A 22238-nucleotide genomic window follows, 5' to 3' on the forward strand; every position below is an offset into this window, starting at 1 on the left:
AAAATGTATTATATATCCTAACTAAAAAGATTATACTAATGTACAATGTCAAGACTTAAAATAAGTAAGAAAGGGCAAAGACATGGTAAACTAAACAAAATTAAACTACCAGAATGAACTATAAATCCAATTACAGGTCCTGTACTGTGCCCTATACAGTGTACAATTGAACAGCCGAAAGGTTGCTATTTAACAGAGGCCGCAGCTCCTTTATATATAAGGATTCCATTACTCTCAAGTCTGACTGGCCATTCATACAAGTGTCCAGAATTTTAAAATCAGATTCCAGCAGAGAATGATCAAACTCATAACAATGGTTTCTAATCTCCGAAAATGCTGGTTTAGACAATGGTAATCCAGTCCTAAAAGATACTCAAGTATCCTAATCTTAAAGTTCCGAATGGAACTCCCGATATATCCAGCATTACAGCTGGAACAATTATACATATATACGACATTAGAGCACAGGGGGGTAGGCACTTTATCTTTAAACTTAAAATAAGAGCCTATGGTATTTGTGTTATCTCGTGATAAGCGGTGAGGCTAGGGAAGCTTTTGGTATCAATTCATTGAACGATTAGTTTATATTTGTTCCTTAAATTGTATTCTCATCGTCAGATATTTAATGTTGTGTTTAATTTGCTTAGGTAAATAATTCGCGGTAAATTCGTGTTAAGTAAGCCAACTATAAGTGTATAAACTAGACAATTATGGACACCGTGATGGGAGGGCGCGCCCGTAGCCTAGTCTCACTCCAACCGTTAATCAGGAAAACTTCGAGAAATCATAAAAGCCGAGGCCATGTGGCAGGTATAATGGCTGCTGCTGCTCTTCCTGCTCTCTGAGGAGAATAACGAAGGTGTTATATACGGAGCAGGAACTGTCGGACGGCAGTTAGTAGGCGCCCGGATGAACAACCCAACAGGTTGTTCACCCTGTTGGCAGGCCTTGTTCAGGAGGGTGAGGGCGGGGGTGTTCACTCACAGGGTGAGTCAGGCCAGCACTCATCCCTGGGGCCAGTAACAAGGGCAGGGGAAGGGAAGGAAGGGTGCTGTAGGGTAAGTAAGGGAGGGAGGCCACGCCCCCCAGGGTCGGAGCGGCGCAGGCGTGGGGCGTCGACCCCCAGACTCCTGGGGTAGGCGCGGGCCCTCATGCTCGCCCCTCACACTACTCTCGCTCCTCACACCTCGGCTGTCGCTCCTCACGCCTCAGCTGTCGCCCCTGACACCTCATTTGTCGCCCCTGACGCCTCAGCTGTCGTCTCTCACGCCTCAGTTGTCGCTCCTCACATCTCAGTTCTCATACCTCAGTTGTCGCTCCTCACGGCTGGTGTTGGTGCTGCTTGCGGGAGCGATGCCGTGGCGTTGGGGAAAGTCGAGGCCGCGTGCGGCACCAAAAGCCGCAGGGCAGCCGCATGGAGAGAGCAACAAGCCGCAGGGTGTGTGGACTGTGAGCAGCGCCCCTGCGGCAGGTGAGGGTGTGCCGCAGGAGGAGGGTGTGGCGCAGGACGTGCTGCACGGACCGCTGCTGCTCATCAGAGTGACGCTGCGGGGCCTGGGCATGGTACCGTACCGGTACAGCTGCGCCTCGCGCCGGTACGAGCTGAGGTGGCGCAGCTGGCGCGGTGCGCACACCCTGGCGGTGCTGGTGTGGCTGAGTGGTCTGGTGGTGTCCACCTGCGTGGGTCTGGCCACAGTCTTCCTGCAGGCACAACCGGTGCGGGCCACCGCCTCAGGCAGCCACGAGGTGCAGCTGATGGGCATGGCCATCATCGTGGGTTGCCTGCTGAACGCGTGGGTGGAAGTGCTCAACCTGGTGATGCTCGGGCAGCCATTGTGCGCCTTCCTTAACCAGTGGCAGCAGTTGGCAGCCCGCACCACCCTAGACCCCACCAGAGGGCTGCGTCTCGCCTCATGCGTCTACGCCATCTTCCTGTACGCCTTTGTGGTGGCGGTGCTGGTGGTGGCTGTGCTGGGGCCACCCGCCATGTTGATGGACATCGTGGACCTCCTGGCCCAGGTCCTGTTCCTGGTGGACCCCCGCTGGCTGGCCCAGGACACTCTCCCGGTCCAGGTCAGTCTCCCAGAGCGGGGCCCAAGAGCTAACACCTCCATCCTGCAGGAACATGTAGTACACACACACACACACTCACACACACACACACACACACACACACACACACACACACACACACACACACACACACACACACACACAAGTGTGTGCGTGTTTCAAGTGTAGATATGATAGAGCCCAATAGGCTCAGGAATCTGTACACCTGTTGATTGACGGTTGAGAGGCGGGACCAAAGAGCCAGAGCTCATCACCCGCAAACACAACTAGGTGAGTACACACACACAAATGGGCATAAAGTTTCTTTCACCCTGAATGTCCCTGTTACCTAGCAGTAAATAGGTACCTGGGAGTTAGTCAGCTGTCACGGACTGCTTCGTGGGGTGTGTGTGGTGTGGGGAAAAACAGTTGACTGACAGTTGAGAGGCAGGCTGAAAGAGCAGAGCTCAACCCCCGCAAACACAACTAGGTGAACTAGGTGAGTACACACACACACACACACACACACACACACACACACACACACACACACACACACACACACACACACACACACACACACACACACACACACAGGTGTGGGCCGGCAGGGGACAGGTTTGGTGTTGACAGATGACAACTGCCTGCAAGTGACAGGTGTGACATTCACAAGCAACAGGTGTCGACAGGTGTGGTGTGGGCACATGTGACGGTTGCCGTACACGCTGTACAAGCGGAGGAGCTTCGTGTAACAGGTGTTGTCTCCACAGGTGGTGCGTGTGGTGGTGGGTATGGTGGTGGGACACCTCTACATGGTGTACAAAGGTTCACTCTTCCTCTTCGTCACCATCTGCCACATGCTGCACAACGTCCTGGAGTGCTGGAGGCACCAGCTGGCCCACACCCTCCATGGTAAGGCTCTCTCGCTTCATGCAGGTCGGCGTTCAATCCCCGACCGTCCACAAGTTATTAACCACCATTCCTTTCCCCCCGTCCCATCCCAATTCCTTATCCTGACCCCTTCCAAGTGCTATATAGTCGTGATGGCTTGGCGCTTTCCCCCCTGATAGTTCCCTTCCCTTCACGCACTCTCCACTCTACCTATTATCTCTAATGTCATATATATGTGTGTGTTATTAGCCTTAAGAAGCAATTGCTAACTATATCAGTAGCATGCTATGTAATATTTAACTGCAGTAATATATATAGATGGTTACAAGGGTGTCTGAGATTTTTGGCCGGCTTCTCTAGGTCCTAGAATAAATAAATGATAGGTCCTGTGTGAGTGTGTACACACAATCATATTTTAATATTGGCATGAAGTATAATAGGTAAGGTACATACCTACAAAGGTGTATTCAGGTAAGGTACATACCTACAAAGGTGTATTCAGGTAAGGTACATACCTACAAAGGTGTATTCAGGTAAGGTACATACCTACAAAGGTGTATTCAGGTAAGGTACATACCTACAAAGGTGTATTCAGGTAAGGTACATACCTACAAAGGTGTATTCAGGTAAGGTACATACATACAAAGGTTTATTGAGAGAAGGTACATACATACAAAGGTGTATTCAGGTAAGGTACATACATACAAAGGTGTATTCAGGCAAGGTACATACATACAAAGGTTTATTGAGAGAAGGTACATACATACAAAGGTTTATTGAGAGAAGGTACATACATACAAAGGTGTATTCAGGTAAGGTACATACATACAAAGGTGTATTCAGGCAAGGTACATACATACAAAGGTTTATTGAGAGAAGGTACATACATACAAAGGTTTATTGAGAGAAGGTACATACATACAAAGGTGTATTCAGGTAAGGTACATACATACAAAGGTGTATTCAGGTAAGGTACATACATACAAAGGTGTATTCAGGTAAGGTACATACATACAAAGGTGTATTCAGGCAAGGTACATACCTACAAAGGTGTATTACAAAACTTGCTGGGTGTATAGAGCTAGTACATACAATGCCTAAAGCCACTATTACGCCAAGCGTTTCGGGCAGGACAAAAAATAGGTTTATTAATACATAATAATATAAACCATTTGATATGTTTATTGGTGACTTGTGTGTCAGTGGCGTGGGAGGGCGCTGGGGATGTCGTGGAGGAACCGGTGTGGGGCTGTAGTCAGATGGTGCAGCTGGAGCAGCTGGTGCAGAGTCACTGGCAGGTGGTGGTAATGGTGCGCAAGACGGAGCACCTCTTCTCCTCCACCTTACAGTGCTTCTACGCCACACAGGTCAGTCTATCTTCACTTTACAACCCGTTCTCGCACTTTCGTATAGTCAATATTGACTTATTAAATAAGTGCATATGTGACATACTAATTTATTGTGAATATTTTAGTTTACCTTGAAAAGCTTCATAGAAAACACCGACCTTACCTAACCTTCTTAGTATGTTAAGATAAGCATCTTATTGCTTCGTAATTACTATTATTACTTAACCAATTATAGGTATAGGTTAATTAATAATTGTAATTACGAAGCAATAAGATGCTTATCTTAGCATACTAAGAAGGTTAGGTAAGGTCGGTGTTTTCTATGAAGCTTTTCAAGGTAAACTAAAATATTCACAATAAATTAGTATGTCACATATGCACTTATTTAATAAGTCAATATTGACTAAGAAAGTGCGAGAACGGGTTGTCACTTTACAACAGTTAGGCTATCACCGGCAGGGGCCCTCTGCCCTTCATTCCAGAAATACTTGTTCTGTTAAGTGTAAGTAATAAGTGGCAAGCCTCGTCTGTCTCTTGGGCTAATAACACAACTACTTTGTCTAATGCAGTCTGTTACATTTTGACCAGACCACACACTAGAAGTTGAAGGGACGACGACGTTTCGGTCCGTCCTGGACCATTCTCAAGTCGATTCCAAGTCCTGGACCAAGAATGGTCCAGGACGGACTGAAACGTCGTCGTCCCTTCAACTCCTAGTATGTGGTCTGGTCAACATACTTCAGCCATGTTATTGTGACTTATCGCCTGCAGTCTGTTCCATGTTACATTAATGACATGTTACGGTAAGGCAGCGTCTGGGATGCTCTCGGACGCAGGTTCGAATCCTCGTCACGGCCCTTGTGGATTTGTTCATGTTACGGTAATACAGTCTGTCCCTAGATACATGGATACAAAATAATTATTTATATTTTAGTTATTCCTGATTATTATTGCACATTTTAGTTTTCTCTGACCAAGAGACAGGTAAAGAAAACAAGTGATGGTGCGTAAGATATATTAGAGGGCAAACTTTGCCATTTGATCTTATCTGTTTGTAATGAATACTTAATTCATTTTTTGTTGAAAACTTGCACCACAACTGCCATAAAGTAGAAGAAATTTGTTGATATTAATATTTTGTCAATATTAGCAGTATATTGATGTTTAAGAGCATAGTACCCTTGGTGTGAGTGTAGATTCCATAATGTACAAGTCTGTGTGTAATCATTAAACACTATCTTCATGTTGTATATCATTTGTTGCATTCTTTAGCCATTCTCACATATGTTAGCTTGTCTTGTAGTATTTAGTGTTTACTCTTTTATACCCATACATATGTTGTCTCTAAATTATTGTCAGTTTTGGTAGAAACGCTTTGCTTAGTTGTGGTCCTCCTGACCTCTCCTCCTCTTGTGTAAACATTATTATATGTTATTATTATTATTATTATTATTATTATTATTATAGGGTGGCCGTCCCCACAGGTGGTGACGCTGTGCCTGGAGCTGTACCTGGTGGCGTACCGTATTGGTGCGGGTGCAGGGTACGCCGGGCAGGAGGCCGCCTGGCAGACCATCATCATCTTCCAGACCTGCATTGTCTTCTTCCTGGTGTCCCTGAAGGCCAGCAGGGTGTATGAGGAGGTTAGTGACGCCCCCTTCTTCCTGGTGTCCCTGAAGGCCAGCAGGGTGTATGAGGAGGTTAGTGACGCCTCACGTCCCTTCTTCCTGGTGTCCCTGAAGGCCAGCAGGGTGTATGAGGAGGTTAGTGACGCCTCACGTCCCTTCTTCCTGGTGTCCCTGAAGGCCAGCAGGGTGTATGAGGAGGTTAGTAACGCCTCACGTCCCTTCTTCCTGGTGTCCCTGAAGGCCAGCAGGGTGTATGAGGAGGTTAGTGACGCCTCACGTCCCTTCTTCCTGGTGTCCCTGAAGGCCAGCAGGGTGTATGAGGAGGTTAGTGACGCCTCACGTCCCTTCTTCCTGGTGTCCCTGAAGGCCAGCAGGGTGTATGAGGAGGTTAGTGACGCCTCACGTCCCTTCTTCCTGGTGTCCCTGAAGGCCAGCAGGGTGTATGAGGAGGTTAGTGACGCCTCACGTCCCTTCTTCCTGGTGTCCCTGAAGGCCAGCAGGGTGTATGAGGAGGTTAGTGACGCCTCACGTCCCTTCTTCCTGGTGTCCCTGAAGGCCAGCAGGGTGTATGAGGAGGTTAGTGACGCCTCACGTCCCTTCTTCCTGGTGTCCCTGAAGGCCAGCAGGGTGTATGAGGAGGTTAGTGACGCCTCACGTCCCTTCTTCCTGGTGTCCCTGAAGGCCAGCAGGGTGTATGAGGAGGTTAGTGACGCCTCACGTCCCTTCTTCCTGGTGTCCCTGAAGGCCAGCAGGGTGTATGAGGAGGTTAGTGACGCCTCACGTCCCTTCTTCCTGGTGTCCCTGAAGGCCAGCAGGGTGTATGAGGAGGTTAGTGACGCCTCACGTCCCTTCTTCCTGGTGTCCCTGAAGGCCAGCAGGGTGTATGAGGAGGTTAGTGACGCCTCACGTCCCTTCTTCCTGGTGTCCCTGAAGGCCAGCAGGGTGTATGAGGAGGTTAGTGACGCCTCACGTCCCTTCTTCCTGGTGTCCCTGAAGGCCAGCAGGGTGTATGAGGAGGTTAGTGACGCCTCACGTCCCTTCTTCCTGGTGTCCCTGAAGGCCAGCAGGGTGTATGAGGAGGTTAGTGACGCCTCACGTCCCTTCTTCCTGGTGTCCCTGAAGGCCAGCAGGGTGTATGAGGAGGTTAGTGACGCCTCACGTCCCTTCTTCCTGGTGTCCCTGAAGGCCAGCAGGGTGTATGAGGAGGTTAGTGACGCCTCACGTCCCTTCTTCCTGGTGTCCCTGAAGGCCAGCAGGGTGTATGAGGAGGTTAGTGACGCCTCACGTCCCTTCTTCCTGGTGTCCCTGAAGGCCAGCAGGGTGTATGAGGAGGTTAGTGACGCCTCACGTCCCTTCTTCCTGGTGTCCCTGAAGGCCAGCAGGGTGTATGAGGAGGTTAGTGACGCCTCACGTCCCTTCTTCCTGGTGTCCCTGAAGGCCAGCAGGGTGTATGAGGAGGTTAGTGACGCCCCTTCTTCCTGGTGTCCCTGAGGGCCAGCAGGGTGTATGAGGAGGTTAGTGACGCCTCACGTCCCTTCCTGGTGTCCCTGAAGGCCAGCAGGGTGTATGAGGAGGTTAGTGACGCCTCACGTCCCTTCCTGGTGTCCCTGAAGGCCAGCAGGGTGTATGAGGAGGTTAGTCGCGCCCCTTCTTCCTGGTGTCCCTGAGGGCCAGAGAGGACAAGGGCCTGACCTTGATGGACCGCGGGCCACCAGTGATGGACCGCGGGCCACCAGTGATGGACCGCGGGCCACCAGTGATGGACTGCGGGCCACCAGTGATGGACCGCGGGCCACCACTGATGGACCGCGGGCCACCACTGATGGACCGCGGGCCACCATACTGGGAGCATAAGGGCTGACCTTCCCCCTCGTCTGTACGTGAATGACGTCGTTGGTGGTTGTAACGAAGCCAATAATTCCCCCTTCATCAAACCTGATGACGCACAGTAAACACTTGTTCCCTCCGTGTACTACAATAATATTATAATATCTCACCAGGCGTACTAACGGTGTCTTCGGTGTTTTGGCGGGAAAAGTCGTCAATATGTCGGCCATATTTGTGTCCCATAATGTAAACAACATGTTAACACTGCTTGTTGATTATAATAATACATGTCAGGTGTGTGTGTGTGAGGGTGACGCGAGTCAACACACTATGGCGGCACTTGAGAAGTGTTGAGTGAGCCAACAGCTGCAACACTTTATTGTTGCTCTTATCTGAAGCTGCGGACCCCTTGCTCTCTCTCTCAGGGGTAGTGACGTCCAGGTCCCAGGGGACCCCTTGCTCTCTCTCTCAGGGGTAGTGACGTCCATGTCCCAAGGGACCCCTTGCTCTCTCTCTCAGGGGTAGTGACGTCCAGGTCCCAGGGGACCCCTTGCTCTCTCTCTCAGGGGTAGTGACGTCCAGGTCCCAGGGGTCCCCTTGCTCTCTCTCTCAGGGGTAGTGACGTCCAGGTCCCAGGGGACCCCTTGCTCTCTCTCTCAGGGGTAGTGACGTCCAGGTCCCAGGGGACCCCTTGCTCTCTCTCTCAGGGGTAGTGACGTCCAGGTCCCAGGGGTCCCCTTGCTCTCTCTCTCAGGGGTAGTGACGTCCAGGTCCCAGGGGTCCCCTTGCTCTCTCTCTCAGGGGTAGTGACGTCCAGGTCCCAGGGGACCCCTTGCTCTCTCTCTCAGGGGTAGTGACGTCCAGGTCCCAGGGGACCCCTTGCTCTCTCTCTCAGGGGTAGTGACGTCCAGGTCCCAGGGGACCCCTTGCTCTCTCTCTCAGGGGTAGTGACGTCCAGGTCCCAGGGGTCCCCTTGCTCTCTCCTTCAGGGGTAGTGACGTCCAGGTCCCAGGGGACCCCTTGCTCTCTCTCAGGGGTAGTGACGTCCAGGTCCCAGGGGACCCCTTGCTCTCTCTCTCAGGGGTAGTGACGTCCAGGTCCCAGGGGACCCCTTGCTCTCTCTCTCAGGGGTAGTGACGTCCAGGTCCCAGGGGACCCCTTGCTCTCTCCTTCAGGGGTAGTGACGTCCAGGTCCCAGGGGACCCCTTGCTCTCTCTCTCAGGGGTAGTGACGTCCAGGTCCCAGGGGACCCCTTGCTCTCTCCAGCAGCTCTCTCTTTCAGGGGTAGTGACGTCCAGGTCCCAGGGGTCCCCTTGCTCTCTCCTTCAGGGGTAGTGACGTCCAGGTCCCAGGGGGGACCCCTTGCTCTCTCCTTCAGGGGTAGTGACGTCCAGGTCCCAGGGGACCCCTTGCTCTCTCCTTCAGGGCTAGTGACATCAGGATTGTGTCCCATTCAGAAGACCTCGTGGGTCCCTCTGGTGACCAGGCGAAGCTGGTGACCATTCAGAAGACCTCGTGGGTCCCTCTGGTAACCAGGCGAAGCTGGTGACCATTCAGAAGACCTTAGTTACAGCGAGAGCCACTGCGCCTCCACACTGCTAATGGCAGTCTGATGTCTTGGCTCGCTGCCTCGAACTAATTGATGGTTAACCAATATGCTGTGGACGAATGAGGTTAATTAAATAGTTAATGTGAGCGCCACAGTCACCTGTTATTGAGTTGGTTTGAGAATTGCTTCGATTGGTCCACGAGACCGTTGGTAATTATTGGTCAGGATAATTGCTAAGTATTACTTTTGAACCATTGATTACTAACGTTTAGGCAATTATCTTGGGGTAAAAACATGTTTGTCATAGTGCTTTATGAATAAGATATGGCCGCTAGTGTTAATGGTGGGTGTAGTAATATATTTATGATCTGTAGTTAGTGGTGTTTGTCTGTGACTTGCCTCCTCTCTCGTGTTGCTACTGTTCCTGGCTTGTGACTTGCCTCCTCTCTCGTGTTGCTACTGTTCCTGGCCTGTGACTTGCCTCCTCTCTCGTGTTGCTACTGTTCCTGGCTTGTGACTTGCCTCCTCTCTCGTGTTGCTACTGTTCCTGGCTTGTGACTTGCCTCCTCTCTCGTGTTGCTACTGTTCCTGGCTTGTGACTTGCCTCCTCTCTCGTGTTGCTACTGTTCCTGGCTTGTGACTTGCCTCCTCTCTCGTGTTGCTACTGTTCCTGGCTTGTGACTTGCCTCCTCTCTCGTGTTGCTACTGTTCCTGGCTTGTGACTTGCCTCCTCTCTCGTGTTGTTACTGTTCCTGGCTTGTGACTTGCCTCCTCTCTCGTGTTGTTACTGTTCCTGGCTTGTGACTTGCCTCCTCTCTCGTGTTGTTACTGTTCCTGGCTTGTGACTGTTACTTATTTATACAGATTGAGGTATGGGGTGCATAATAAATGAACTTACTATATTGCAAGCCGTTCTCGCACTTTCGTATAGTCAATATTGACTTATTAAATACGTGCATATGTGATATACTTAACATACTAGTTTACCTTGAAAAGCTTCATAGAAAACACCGACCTTACCTAACCTTCTTAATATGTTAAGATAAGCTTCTTATTGCTTCGTAATTACAATTATTACTTAACCTATTATAGGTAGTTAAGTAATAATTGTAATTACGAAGCAATAAGATGCTTATCTTAACATACTAAGAAGGTTAGGTAAGGTCGGTGTTTTCTATGAAGCTTTTCAAGGTAAACTAGTATGTTTAGTATGTCACATATGCACGTATTTAATAAGTCAATATTGACTATACGAAAGTGCGAGAACTGAGGCAGGGCGCTCCTCACACACCTGTACAGTACAGGTGTGTGAGGCAGAGAATATTTCCTCCCTGGCAAGATGATAATACGTAGGTAAGGGAATAATGTGTCGCTTACAATGTATTCTTCAAGGATCGATGTCGAGTGACAATCTTTGTAAGGTGTTGTTGTCTTGTGACAGGCGGAGCGGTGCGTGGACGTCCTCCGACGGGGTCTGCCCTATACTGCCTCTGAGAAGGACAAGCACCACGTGGGTATACTGTTGTCTTGTGTATACTGCTTTATAACCATACTTTATACTGTAGTCAGTGGGTGGTGGAGGGTATACTGTTGTCTTGTGTATACTGCTTTATAACCATACTTTATACTGTAGTCAGTGGGTGGTGGAGGGTATACTGTTGTCTTGTGTATACTGCTTTATAACCATACTTTATACTGTAGTCAGTGGGTGGTGGTGGGTATACTGTTGTCTTGTGTATACTGCTTTATAACCATACTTTATACTGTAGTCAGTGGGTGGTGGTGGGTATACTGTTGTCTTGTGTATACTGCTTTATAACCATACTTTATACTGTAGTCAGTGGGTGGTGGAGGGTACACTGTTGTCTTGTGTATACTGCTTTATGACCATACTTTATACTGTAGTCAGTGGGTGGTGGAGGGTATACTGTTGTCTTGTGTATACTGCTTTATAACCATACTTTATACTGTAGTCAGTGGGTGGTGGAGGGTACACTGTTGTCTTGTGTATACTGCTTTATAACCATACTTTATACTGTAGTCAGTGGGTGGTGGAGGGTATACTGTTGTCTTGTGTATACTGCTTTATAACCATACTTTATACTGTAGTCAGTGGGTGGTGGAGGGTACACTGTTGTCTTGTGTATACTGCTTTATGACCATACTTTATACTGTAGTCAGTGGGTGGTGGAGGGTATACTGTTGTCTTGTGTATACTGCTTTATAACCATACTTTATACTGTAGTCAGTGGGTGGTGGTGGGTACACTGTTGTCTTGTGTATACTGCTTTATGACCATACTTTATACTGTAGTCAGTGGGTGGTGGTGGGTATACTGTTGTCTTGTGTATACTGCTTTATAACCATACTTTATACTGTAGTCAGTGGGTGGTGGAGGGTATACTGTTGTCTTGTGTATACTGCTTTATGACCATACTTTATACTGTAGTCAGTGGGTGGTGGAGGGTATACTGTTGTCTTGTGTATACTGCTTTATAACCATACTTTATACTGTAGTCAGTGGGTGGTGGAGGGTATACTGTTGTCTTGTGTATACTGCTTTATAACCATACTTTATACTGTAGTCAGTGGGTGGTGGTGGGTATACTGTTGTCTTGTGTATACTGCTTTATAACCATACTTTATACTGTAGTCAGTGGGTGGTGGAGGGTATACTGTTGTCTTGTGTATACTGCTTTATGACCATACTTTATACTGTAGTCAGTGGGTGGTGGAGGGTATACTGTTGTCTTGTGTATACTGCTTTATAACCATACTTTATACTGTAGTCAGTGGGTGGTGGAGGGTATACTGTTGTCTTGTGTATACTGCTTTATGACCATACTTTATACTGTAGTCAGTGGGTGGTGGAGGGTACACTGTTGTCTTGTGTATACTGCTTTATGACCATACTTTATACTGTAGTCAGTGGGTGGTGGAGGGTATACTGTTGTCTTGTGTATACTGCTTTATAACCATACTTTATACTGTAGTCAGTGGGTGGTGGTGGGTACACTGTTGTCTTGTGTATACTGCTTTATGACCATACTTTATACTGTAGTCAGTGGGTGGTGGTGGGTACACTGTTGTCTTGTGTATACTGCTTTATAACCATACTTTATACTGTAGTCAGTGGGTGGTGGAGGGTATACTGTTGTCTTGTGTATACTGCTTTATGACCATACTTTATACTGTAGTCAGTGGGTGGTGGAGGGTATACTGTTGTCTTGTGTATACTGCTTTATAACCATACTTTATACTGTAGTCAGTGGGTGGTGGTGGGTACACTGTTGTCTTGTGTATACTGCTTTATGACCATACTTTATACTGTAGTCAGTGGGTGGTGGAGGGTATACTGTTGTCTTGTGTATACTGCTTTATGACCATACTTTATACTGTAGTCAGTGGGTGGTGGAGGGTACACTGTTGTCTTGTGTATACTGCTTTATAACCATACTTTATACTGTAGTCAGTGGGTGGTGGTGGGTACACTGTTGTCTTGTGTATACTGCTTTATGACCATACTTTATACTGTAGTCAGTGGGTGGTGGTGGGTACACTGTTGTCTTGTGTATACTGCTTTATGACCATACTTTATACTGTAGTCAGTGGGTGGTGGAGGGTATACTGTTGTCTTGTGTATACTGCTTTATAACCATACTTTATACTGTAGTCAGTGGGTGGTGGAGGGTACACTGTTGTCTTGTGTATACTGCTTTATGACCATACTTTATACTGTAGTCAGTGGGTGGTGGAGGGTATACTGTTGTCTTGTGTATACTGCTTTATAACCATACTTTATACTGTAGTCAGTGGGTGGTGGTGGGTACACTGTTGTCTTGTGTATACTGCTTTATGACCATACTTTATACTGTAGTCAGTGGGTGGTGGAGGGTATACTGTTGTCTTGTGTATACTGCTTTATAACCATACTTTATACTGTAGTCAGTGGGTGGTGGTGGGTACACTGTTGTCTTGTGTATACTGCTTTATGACCATACTTTATACTGTAGTCAGTGGGTGGTGGTGGGTACACTGTTGTCTTGTGTATACTGCTTTATAACCATACTTTATACTGTAGTCAGTGGGTGGTGGTGGGTACACTGTTGTCTTGTGTATACTGCTTTATGACCATACTTTATACTGTAGTCAGTGGGTGGTGGAGGGTACACTGTTGTCTTGTGTATACTGCTTTATAACCATACTTTATACTGTAGTCAGTGGGTGGTGGAGGGTATACTGTTGTCTTGTGTATACTGCTTTATGACCATACTTTATACTGTAGTCAGTGGGTGGTGGAGGGTACATTGTTGTCTTGTGTATACTGCTTTATAACCATACTTTATACTGTAGTCAGTGGGTGGTGGAGGGTATACTGTTGTCTTGTGTATACTGCTTTATGACCATACTTTATACTGTAGTCAGTGGGTGGTGGTGGGTATACTGTTGTCTTGTGTATACTGCTTTATGACCATACTTTATACTGTAGTCAGTGGGTGGTGGTGGGTATACTGTTGTCTTGTGTATACTGCTTTATAACCATACTTTATACTGTAGTCAGTGGGTGGTGGAGGGTATACTGTTGTCTTGTGTATACTGCTTTATGACCATACTTTATACTGTAGTCAGTGGGTGGTGGAGGGTATACTGTTGTCTTGTGTATACTGCTTTATAACCATACTTTATACTGTAGTCAGTGGGTGGTGGAGGGTATACTGTTGTCTTGTGTATACTGCTTTATAACCATACTTTATACTGTAGTCAGTGGGTGGTGGTGGGTACACTGTTGTCTTGTGTATACTGCTTTATGACCATACTTTATACTGTAGTCAGTGGGTGGTGGAGGGTATACTGTTGTCTTGTGTATACTGCTTTATAACCATACTTTATACTGTAGTCAGTGGGTGGTGGTGGGTATACTGTTGTCTTGTGTATACTGCTTTATGACCATACTTTATACTGTAGTCAGTGGGTGGTGGAGGGTACACTGTTGTCTTGTGTATACTGCTTTATAACCATACTTTATACTGTAGTCAGTGGGTGGTGGTGGAGCCAAGTACAACTGTTGTGTATTCTTCAGTACGGCGAGTTGACCCTGGCGCTCACCGCCTCCCCCATCTGCATCAGCGGTGGTCGCTTCTTCTATATCAACCGTCCCTTTATCATCACTGTGAGTATGTTAACTGTCCCTTTATCATCACTGTGAGTATGTTAACTGTCCCTTTATCATCACTGTGAGTATGTTAACCGTCCCTTTATCATCACTGTGAGTATGTTAACTGTCCCTTTATCATTACTGTGAGTATGTTAACTGTCCCTTTATCATTACTGTGAGTATGTTAACTGTCCCTTTATCATTACTGTGAGTATGTTAACTGTCCCTTTATCATTACTGTGAGTATGTTAACTGTTCCTTTATCATCACTGTATTTCAACCGTCCCTTTATCATCACTGTGAGTATGTTAACTGTCCCTTTATCATCACTGTGAGTATGTTAACTGTTCCTTTATCATCACTGTGAGTATGTTAACTGTCCCTTTATCATTACTGTATGTTAACTGTCCCTTTATCATCACTGTGAGTATGTCAACCGTCACTTTATCATCACTGTGAGTATGTCAACCGTCACTTTATCATCACTAAGTCTGGTCACAGTAAAGCTACACAGTGCTCAGTAAAGGTGATATTTAAGACCGTCGCACATATTCTTACTTATCTGTGCTTGCAGGAAGTCAGGTGCAGTTCTTGGACTCTGCCTCTTGAGTATGTGGCACCTCCGGGGCCCTAGAGGAGCACTCATGGCATGTACTCTGGAAGCTGTGCTCACTCCGGGCCCTAGAGGAGCACTCATGGCATGTACTCTGGAAGCTGTGCTCACTCCGGGCCCTAGAGGAGCACTCATGGCATGTACTCTGGAAGCTGTGCTCACTCCGGGGCCCTAGAGGAGCACTCATGGCATGTACTCTGGAAGCTGTGCTCACTCCGGGCCCTAGAGGAGCACTCATGGCATGTACTCTGGAAGCTGTGCTCACTCCGGGCCCTAGAGGAGCACTCATGGCATGTACTCTGGAAGCTGTGCTCACTCTACCTCACACCTCTCCTGCTTCCTCTCAGTCCACATTTTCAGTCCCTTCAGTATCTTATACGTTGTGATCATGACCCCTCTGGTTTGTCAATGTTGTTGAGGTGATCTCGTCAAATCTTTGTTTGTAGTAGAGTGTTCCTTGTTAGGACCGGAGGTGTATAACAGGTTGTGGTGTATTACAGGTCGTGGGAGCAGTGGTGTCATACTTCATCATTGTTCTGCAGCTCAAACATCCATCGGTGTCAGGGCAAGATGTCTTGGCCACCACCGCCCTGAACCACTCCGTCTAAGAGCCACAACCACCCTCAACTACTCCGTCTAAGAGCCACCATCACCTTGAACCACTCCGTCTAAGAGACACCACCACCACCCTCAACCACTCCGTCTAAGAGCCACCACCACCTTGAACCACTCCGTCTAAGAGCCACCACCACCCTCAACCACTCCGTCTAAGAGCCACCACCACCCTCAACCACTCCGTCTAAGAGCCACCACCACCCTGAAGCACCCCGTCTAGGAGCCACCACCACCCTGAAGCACCCCGTCTAGGAGCCACCACCACCACCCTCAACCACTCCGTCTAACAATCACAGCCACCAACTTGAGGTGGCAGATGAGACGGTTCGTAGTGGTACACTACCAGCCCTCACCGCCCGGGTGCTCCTTGTTCGTGTTACATCTAATCTACTGAAGAAAATATCCGGATCAACATCCTCCCAATTGGGTGCCTGTGAACCTCATGACTTCATACTGTTGCTGCTTCGACTGTTGATTAGTCAAAACAATTATATGTATCTGAACCCATATGTGAAAGCTGGGAAGATGTATAATATAGTGGGATAAAATAAGTGCTCGCACTGATATATGTATGTTTTAACACATATCTTGTAATGCTACATATTTGGTGAATGTTTCGGAGAGTTATGTTTGTGAGGCGAGTGTGCCAAGGTGTATCAGGGTGACAGGAGCCAGGTGACAGGGAGTATCAGGGTGACAGGAACCAGTCTGTGTTATCTGTCACCGTGCACCCGTCACACACACTCTGGGAACTCTTCCTAACTCCTGCCTGTCTGGCCTGAACTTACCTTCCGCCTCTCATAATATTAAAGAATGCCTTATAAGAGACTGTGTTTGTTGTTGATCCTCTCAACTGTTAGTGTCGTGCACGAGGGCTGCCTGAGCCGGACCAACGCGTGCTTCATGACCCCTCACAGGTAAGTCCACCGTGAAGCATCTCATGATAGTAATAGGTCAAGGGTCATGCATGGCTCCACCCACCAGTGTCCCGCTCGCCACCCCCTCATACCCCTCTATACACATGACTCTCCTACACCCCCACAGGCGCCCCCCACGCCCCCCCCAATGGCGCCCCCCACGCCCTGAGTACCTGAGTATGGCCGGACAAAGAGAGCGACCACGGACAGGGGGAGGGGAATATACTGATAACAAGACAATATTGGGCGGTAAAGAAAGAACCTCCATAAACACTTCACATGAACCCACGAAGAGAAAGGTGAGAGGAGCTGGGGAGGTCTCCCGGCTCCCCCTGACCTGCTGCTGGGGGTCTATGGTTCCCTCTTACCTGCTGCTGGGGTCTATGGTTTCCCTTGACCTGCTGCTGGGATCTATGGTTCCCCCTGACCTGCTGCTGGGGTCTATGGCCTCCCCCTGACCTGCTGCTGGGATCTATGGTTCCCCCTGACCTGCTGCTGGGATCTATGGTTCCCCCTGACCTGCTGCTGGGGTCTATGGCTCCCCCTGACCTGCTGCTGGGGTCTATGGCCTCCCCTGACCTGCTGCTGGGGTCTATGGCTCCCCCTGACCTGCTGCTGGGGGCTGTGAGCTCACCATCACTGTTGCTGGGCTGGTGGGGGCTCACCATCACTGTTGCTGGGCTGGTGGGGGCTCGCATCCTCCCCTCGCTGCTGTGTTGATGCTGTTATTGTGTAGTTGTGGTGGTAAACAGTGTGGAGTGTGTGTATAGCATCAGAGGTAAACAGCGAGGTGTTACTCTGGATGTTGCGAGGAGGAGGAGGAGAGAGGGCAGTGTTGTGCCAGCGACCATGACGAGGGCAGCTGTGTCTGCCCCTCACAAGCACTCCTCCGGTGGGGTCAAGTGGGCAGCACGCCGACTACTGCCTCCTGCCCCCGGGGCACACGCCAGCACCACGCCACACACCTGCACGCTCACTCTCCACCACTCTGGGAGAACCCCAGAAGAGGTGCTGGAGACTCTGGGGGTGTTGGTGCCCCTGACGGAGGCAGACGCAGAGTGGGTGAATAACACCTTACAGCCGGGTCTGCGGCCCCTGCGTGCCGCCATGCGGGCGCTCGGCGCCATGCCCTACACTTATGACGCCTCCAGGTGTCACTACCAGCTGTTGTGGTGCAGCTGGCCGGCGGTCAAGACGCTCCTGACAGCTGTGTACACCAGCCTGCTGCTGGTGAGTACAGTGCTGGGGCTCGTCTCATTGTTCACCTGCGACACTAAGCCCAGCCATGACGCCAATATCCACGCCGTCAGGCTTACTGGTGTCATCCTCTTGTCGGAGTGTCTGGTGAACGCTTGGGCACAGTTGTTGAACATAGTGTGGGCAGGAAGAGGCATGTGTGGGCTGCTAAACAGGTGGGGCAGCCTGATGGCTAGTGCCCACCTAGCCCCCAGTAGGGGCGTGCGCGCCTCCGTGCTGCTACAGATCACCTTCCTCGCCTCCTTCTGGGCGGCCGCCCTCATCATGACGCTGGTAGAATACCCCGCCATCGTCGGCCATGTTCTTGACGGTGTGGCCGAGGGCATGCTCTTGTTCCCGCCACACTGGACCACCCACTCCCCTGCCCTCGCCAAGGTGGGTACTGGTGGGTACTGGTGGGTACTGGTGGCTAAGGTGGGTACCACCAGGAGTTAGGCAATATTCTTGGGTTGCATCTTGGGGAGGTCAGCAGTTCAACCCTGGGGGGGGGCGGGGACTTCACTACAAGCCTAAAGTTCATATAAACACAGCAACTCGTTCTCAGTCCATGTTCATTCCATCCAACGGTCGACCCCAACAACATGAATTATTTTGAGTTAACAGCATGTTGATATAGCATTTTAACATGCTGTTAATTCAAAATAGAAATGTTCTCAAATATAAATTAATATTATTATAGTATTAGGCGTCCGTCAGTCTCAGGAGACAATGGTGTTGCGCTCTGGTTGTTGGTCTGGAGTGGCCTCTCCAGGGCGTAAAGCCAGGGTAGGTTGATATGGAGGAGAAGCTGTTACCCATGCAGCAGGTCACCCCTCTCCACGGCGCCGAAAGTCTCAAATGAAAAGGCAAACGCTGATACGATTGGTTCCAGTGCCGTCGCAGGAACTGTAAACTCCGGGGATGACCTCGAAGTTGGTGAAAGAAGGCGCTGGGACTCCAAACCTGGAGACCGCCGTGGTCGGGGCCGGAGAAGAACCACCACAGCAAGGGCATGAACGACCCCAGCCTCCTGAAGCAGAGCCTGGGGGGCTGCACGAGCCCCAGGAGGTGGACGTCCCGGTCCCACACCTACGGGTTCCTGACAGAAATCGTCAGAGCCCTCTTTCACCCGAGGCCGGCCTCCTTCAAGACCAAGTAGAAGTGATAATTATTAAATACAACAATTATTATTATAATAATAATATAAATAATTAATATATTATTACATATTAGCATATTGTGCATATTTAGGCATTGGTTAGGTTAGGCTAAGTGTTTAGGTTCTGTTGGCGATTATTTGTATTCGTTGTACGTGGGTGAAGCATTTATAGCGTTGTGGTTCGAACAAAATTCATCAGTGAAGCACTTGTTCCGGAAGTGTTCGAACGAAATCAGTTGAGAGTCGTGTGTAAACTGTTTTCATAAATAGCGGGTTTGGCGGGTGCATGGAATGGACGTTGGCCTTAGTTTATGAGGACGGTCTGAACACCGGCTTCCTACTCCAGACAAAAAGTATTATACGTTTATGTGCTTAGATTAAGCTTAGAACATTCATGCGTGCTTATTTTAATGTTTATACATATATGTACATTATATGTACATATGTATTATACGTACGTTGCTCTTCAACGTACATACTTGAGAAGAGGGGGGGAAGAAGAGACACCAGGGACCCCTGTTGAACGTGACCCTGAGAGGGGGAGGGGGAAGTCGGGAGACATCTGGCCATTGTGCTGCATGACTGCCTGACTAATGGTGCAGTTTGCATGTGCAATAACCATCATGCAACGAGGACCAAGGTGTTAGTGCGTACTAGTGATTGATATCATGGGAGTTAGCGAGAGTCTGGACAATGGTATGATTAACTACCGCAACTTGACCATTACCAGCCTGCTTTTATGGGGAGGAATGGGTGTGATGGGCTAACTTGGGGGGAGAGGGAACCAGGGAGGTTATGGGGAGACAACCGGCCCTATAGTGGATGGATGAAGAGCCCCAGTAGCGGGAGAGCTCAAGCCGTGGATGGATGAGCCTCAGCCTTTCAGAGGTGTCTTGGGTGTCACTATAGACGCTGCTGCGTGTCAGAACCTGCCCGTGTGCCACGTGTTGGCCGCCACTGTAGAGGTGTAGCTCATCTAGGACGGAAATTGATGCAGGTCGATTGATTCCTTATGCATGATCTCAGGCTCTGCGGTGATGGGGGCTGGGTGTCTGGTCCGGCAGGACACGGGCGGACAGAAGAAAAGTGGGCAGCAACAATCGTCAGTCCGTCAAGTTTGAGGAGAAAGATGAGAGAGAAGAGAAGAGACAAGACGTTTGGGTTGTGTGAAGCAGATAATGGATGTATGCAGTCCATGAGGCAGGAACTGGAGACCATGAGTGTATTGGCAGCCCCGGAAAGTCCACACACCCCAGTTGCCCCAGTCATCCCCAACACGGTTCATCTGCCCCTCATGCCCCTTAGGACTTTCCTGTGGGTACTGGGTACCATACCATACACATACGACGTCAGTAAAGGGCAGTACTTGATGAAGTGGACAAGCGTGATGGTGACACAGGTTGTGGCGACAGCCGTGTACCTCACAGCTCTGATGATGACAGCCGTGGCGGGCATAGTGACTATGTTCACCCACCAAGACACTCGCAACTTGCCGCAGGAGACCAACATCCTCGACGTGCAGGTGATAATATCCGTCATCATTGCAGGAAATCTGGTGAACGCGTGGACTCAGGTGCTCAATGGCTTGTACTCTGGCTGGCGAGTGTGTAGAGTCCTCAACAGGTGGAACAACCTGGTGGCCGCCGCTGACCTGGACCCAATCAAGCGGGTGTACCTAGTAATTCGGGTACAAGTGGGATTTCTGTGCCTGTTTTGCATCGTCATTTTGATAATCGTCATAATGGAAGCCACAGACGTTGTCAATTACGGCCTCGACGGAGTGGCCCACATCATTCTCCTGATACCCAAACATTGGTTCAACCATTCTCCTGCCATCACCAAGGTAATTCCAGGAGATACCAACACACACACACACACACACACACACACACACACACACACGCACACACACACACACACGCACACGCACACACGCACACACACACACACACACACACACACACACACACACACACACACACAAAGAACTGTTCAAACTTCAAGACCGAAAAGGTCATAGATTCAAATAGGAAACAAAGCTGCCGAAAAACATATTAGAAAGTTCACTTTTGCAAATAGAGTGGAAGATGGTTGGAACAAGTCAAGTGAGAAGGTGGTGGAGGCAAAAACCGTCAGTAGTTTCAAAGCATTATTTGACAAAGTAAGTACGTGTAAGTAATTATCAAAGAAGGCATCAAGCCAGGAAGGCTATGTAGCACCATCAAATGTGCTGAATAATCAGAGGGCACTAAATATCACCAAGGATGCCAGTACGAGAACAGAAACGCATAAGGTGAACAATATTAAAAGTATCCGATTCACCAAGAATTTGATCGAGGGACAAGTGACAGCGGGGGACGGTCGGAAAGCAAGACACACGCTCGTCTAGGAAGTCAGGACATTCAACAAGGATATGCACAACTATAAGAAGACAATGCAGTTAGGACAATAAGGAGCAGAGCGGCGTTCCATTATGTGTCCATGAGTTAAGCGCGTATAGCCAATATGCACCCTTGCTAGAGCCGTTTCCCACCGCCAGTTACGGAGGTAGGAGGAAGGCCACAGGGGCACACTATTGTTAAGAGTACGCAGTTTGTTACCAGTAACAGAAGACCAACAACCCTGCCAATGGGCAATGATGGAGGAATGAATAACTGGGTAAAAGTCGGAATAAGGAATACCTTTAAGTGATCTTCCTTGATCTAGAAAAAGCATTCGAACTTACAAGCCCGCAAGCAATTTTACACACCTTAGTAAAAAGGTATAAAAGGAAATATGCTAGCATGGCTTTAAGATTACTTAAGTCACAGGTATGCCAGAGTAAAGTTGCAAGGACAAGTGTTGGACTACCACTTGCATGAGAATGGGACTCCACAAGGAGGAGTCCTCAGTCCTAGTCTTCATGGAAAACCTCGTTACCATGACATTTGCAGAAGGGGCTACATTGCTAAGCTATGCTGATGATATAGCATTAGTAGTCACAGGTCCTTCACTTTTACATAAAGTACAAGGGGCATTAGATAAAGTAACAGCTGAATGCAGCATTTTAGGGCTAAAAATACCTGCACAGAAGTCTAAGGTAATGAGACTAGGTGGCAACACTCCAGACAGGTGGTTCCATGGGTTTATAATAATAATAATAATTCATTGTGTTGGGGGGACAGGCAGCCAGAGTGTATTAATACACGTTAGGCTGTACAGTATTACTAATACATATCGAAGCCCCCCCCCCAGGTCGAGTTACTGA

General features: G+C 48.7%; 1 protein-coding gene across 1 annotated transcript; it reads left to right on the forward strand.

The window, feature by feature from the left end:
• Nucleotides 1-1075: 1075 nt before the first annotated feature.
• LOC123770633 (uncharacterized) lies at nucleotides 1076-16503 on the forward strand. The gene is made up of 7 exons (XM_045762673.2): nucleotides 1076-2073; nucleotides 2823-2964; nucleotides 4147-4310; nucleotides 5777-5935; nucleotides 10738-10806; nucleotides 14377-14466; nucleotides 15565-16503. Exons 1-7 carry the CDS (start codon nucleotides 1354-1356, stop codon nucleotides 15670-15672), a joined length of 1452 nt encoding a protein of 483 aa, XP_045618629.1. The 5' UTR covers nucleotides 1076-1353; the 3' UTR covers nucleotides 15673-16503.
• The last annotated feature ends 5735 nt before the right edge of the window (nucleotides 16504-22238 follow it).

The sequence above is a fragment of the Procambarus clarkii genome, chromosome 46 (assembly GCF_040958095.1).
Source record: "Procambarus clarkii isolate CNS0578487 chromosome 46, FALCON_Pclarkii_2.0, whole genome shotgun sequence".
In the NCBI taxonomy this organism is placed as follows: domain Eukaryota; kingdom Metazoa; phylum Arthropoda; class Malacostraca; order Decapoda; family Cambaridae; genus Procambarus; species Procambarus clarkii.

Coding starts and splice junctions, on each gene's coding strand:
- LOC123770633 (XM_045762673.2), top strand. CDS start 1,354: ATGCCGTGGCGTTGGGGAAAGTCGAGGCCGCGTGCGGCACCAAAAGCC. Junction 2,074..2,822: donor AGGACACTCTCCCGGTCCAG/GTCAGTCTCCCA, acceptor TTGTCTCCACAG/GTGGTGCGTGTGGTGGTGGG. Junction 14,467..15,564: donor ACCGTCCCTTTATCATCACT/GTGAGTATGTTA, acceptor GGTGTATTACAG/GTCGTGGGAGCAGTGGTGTC.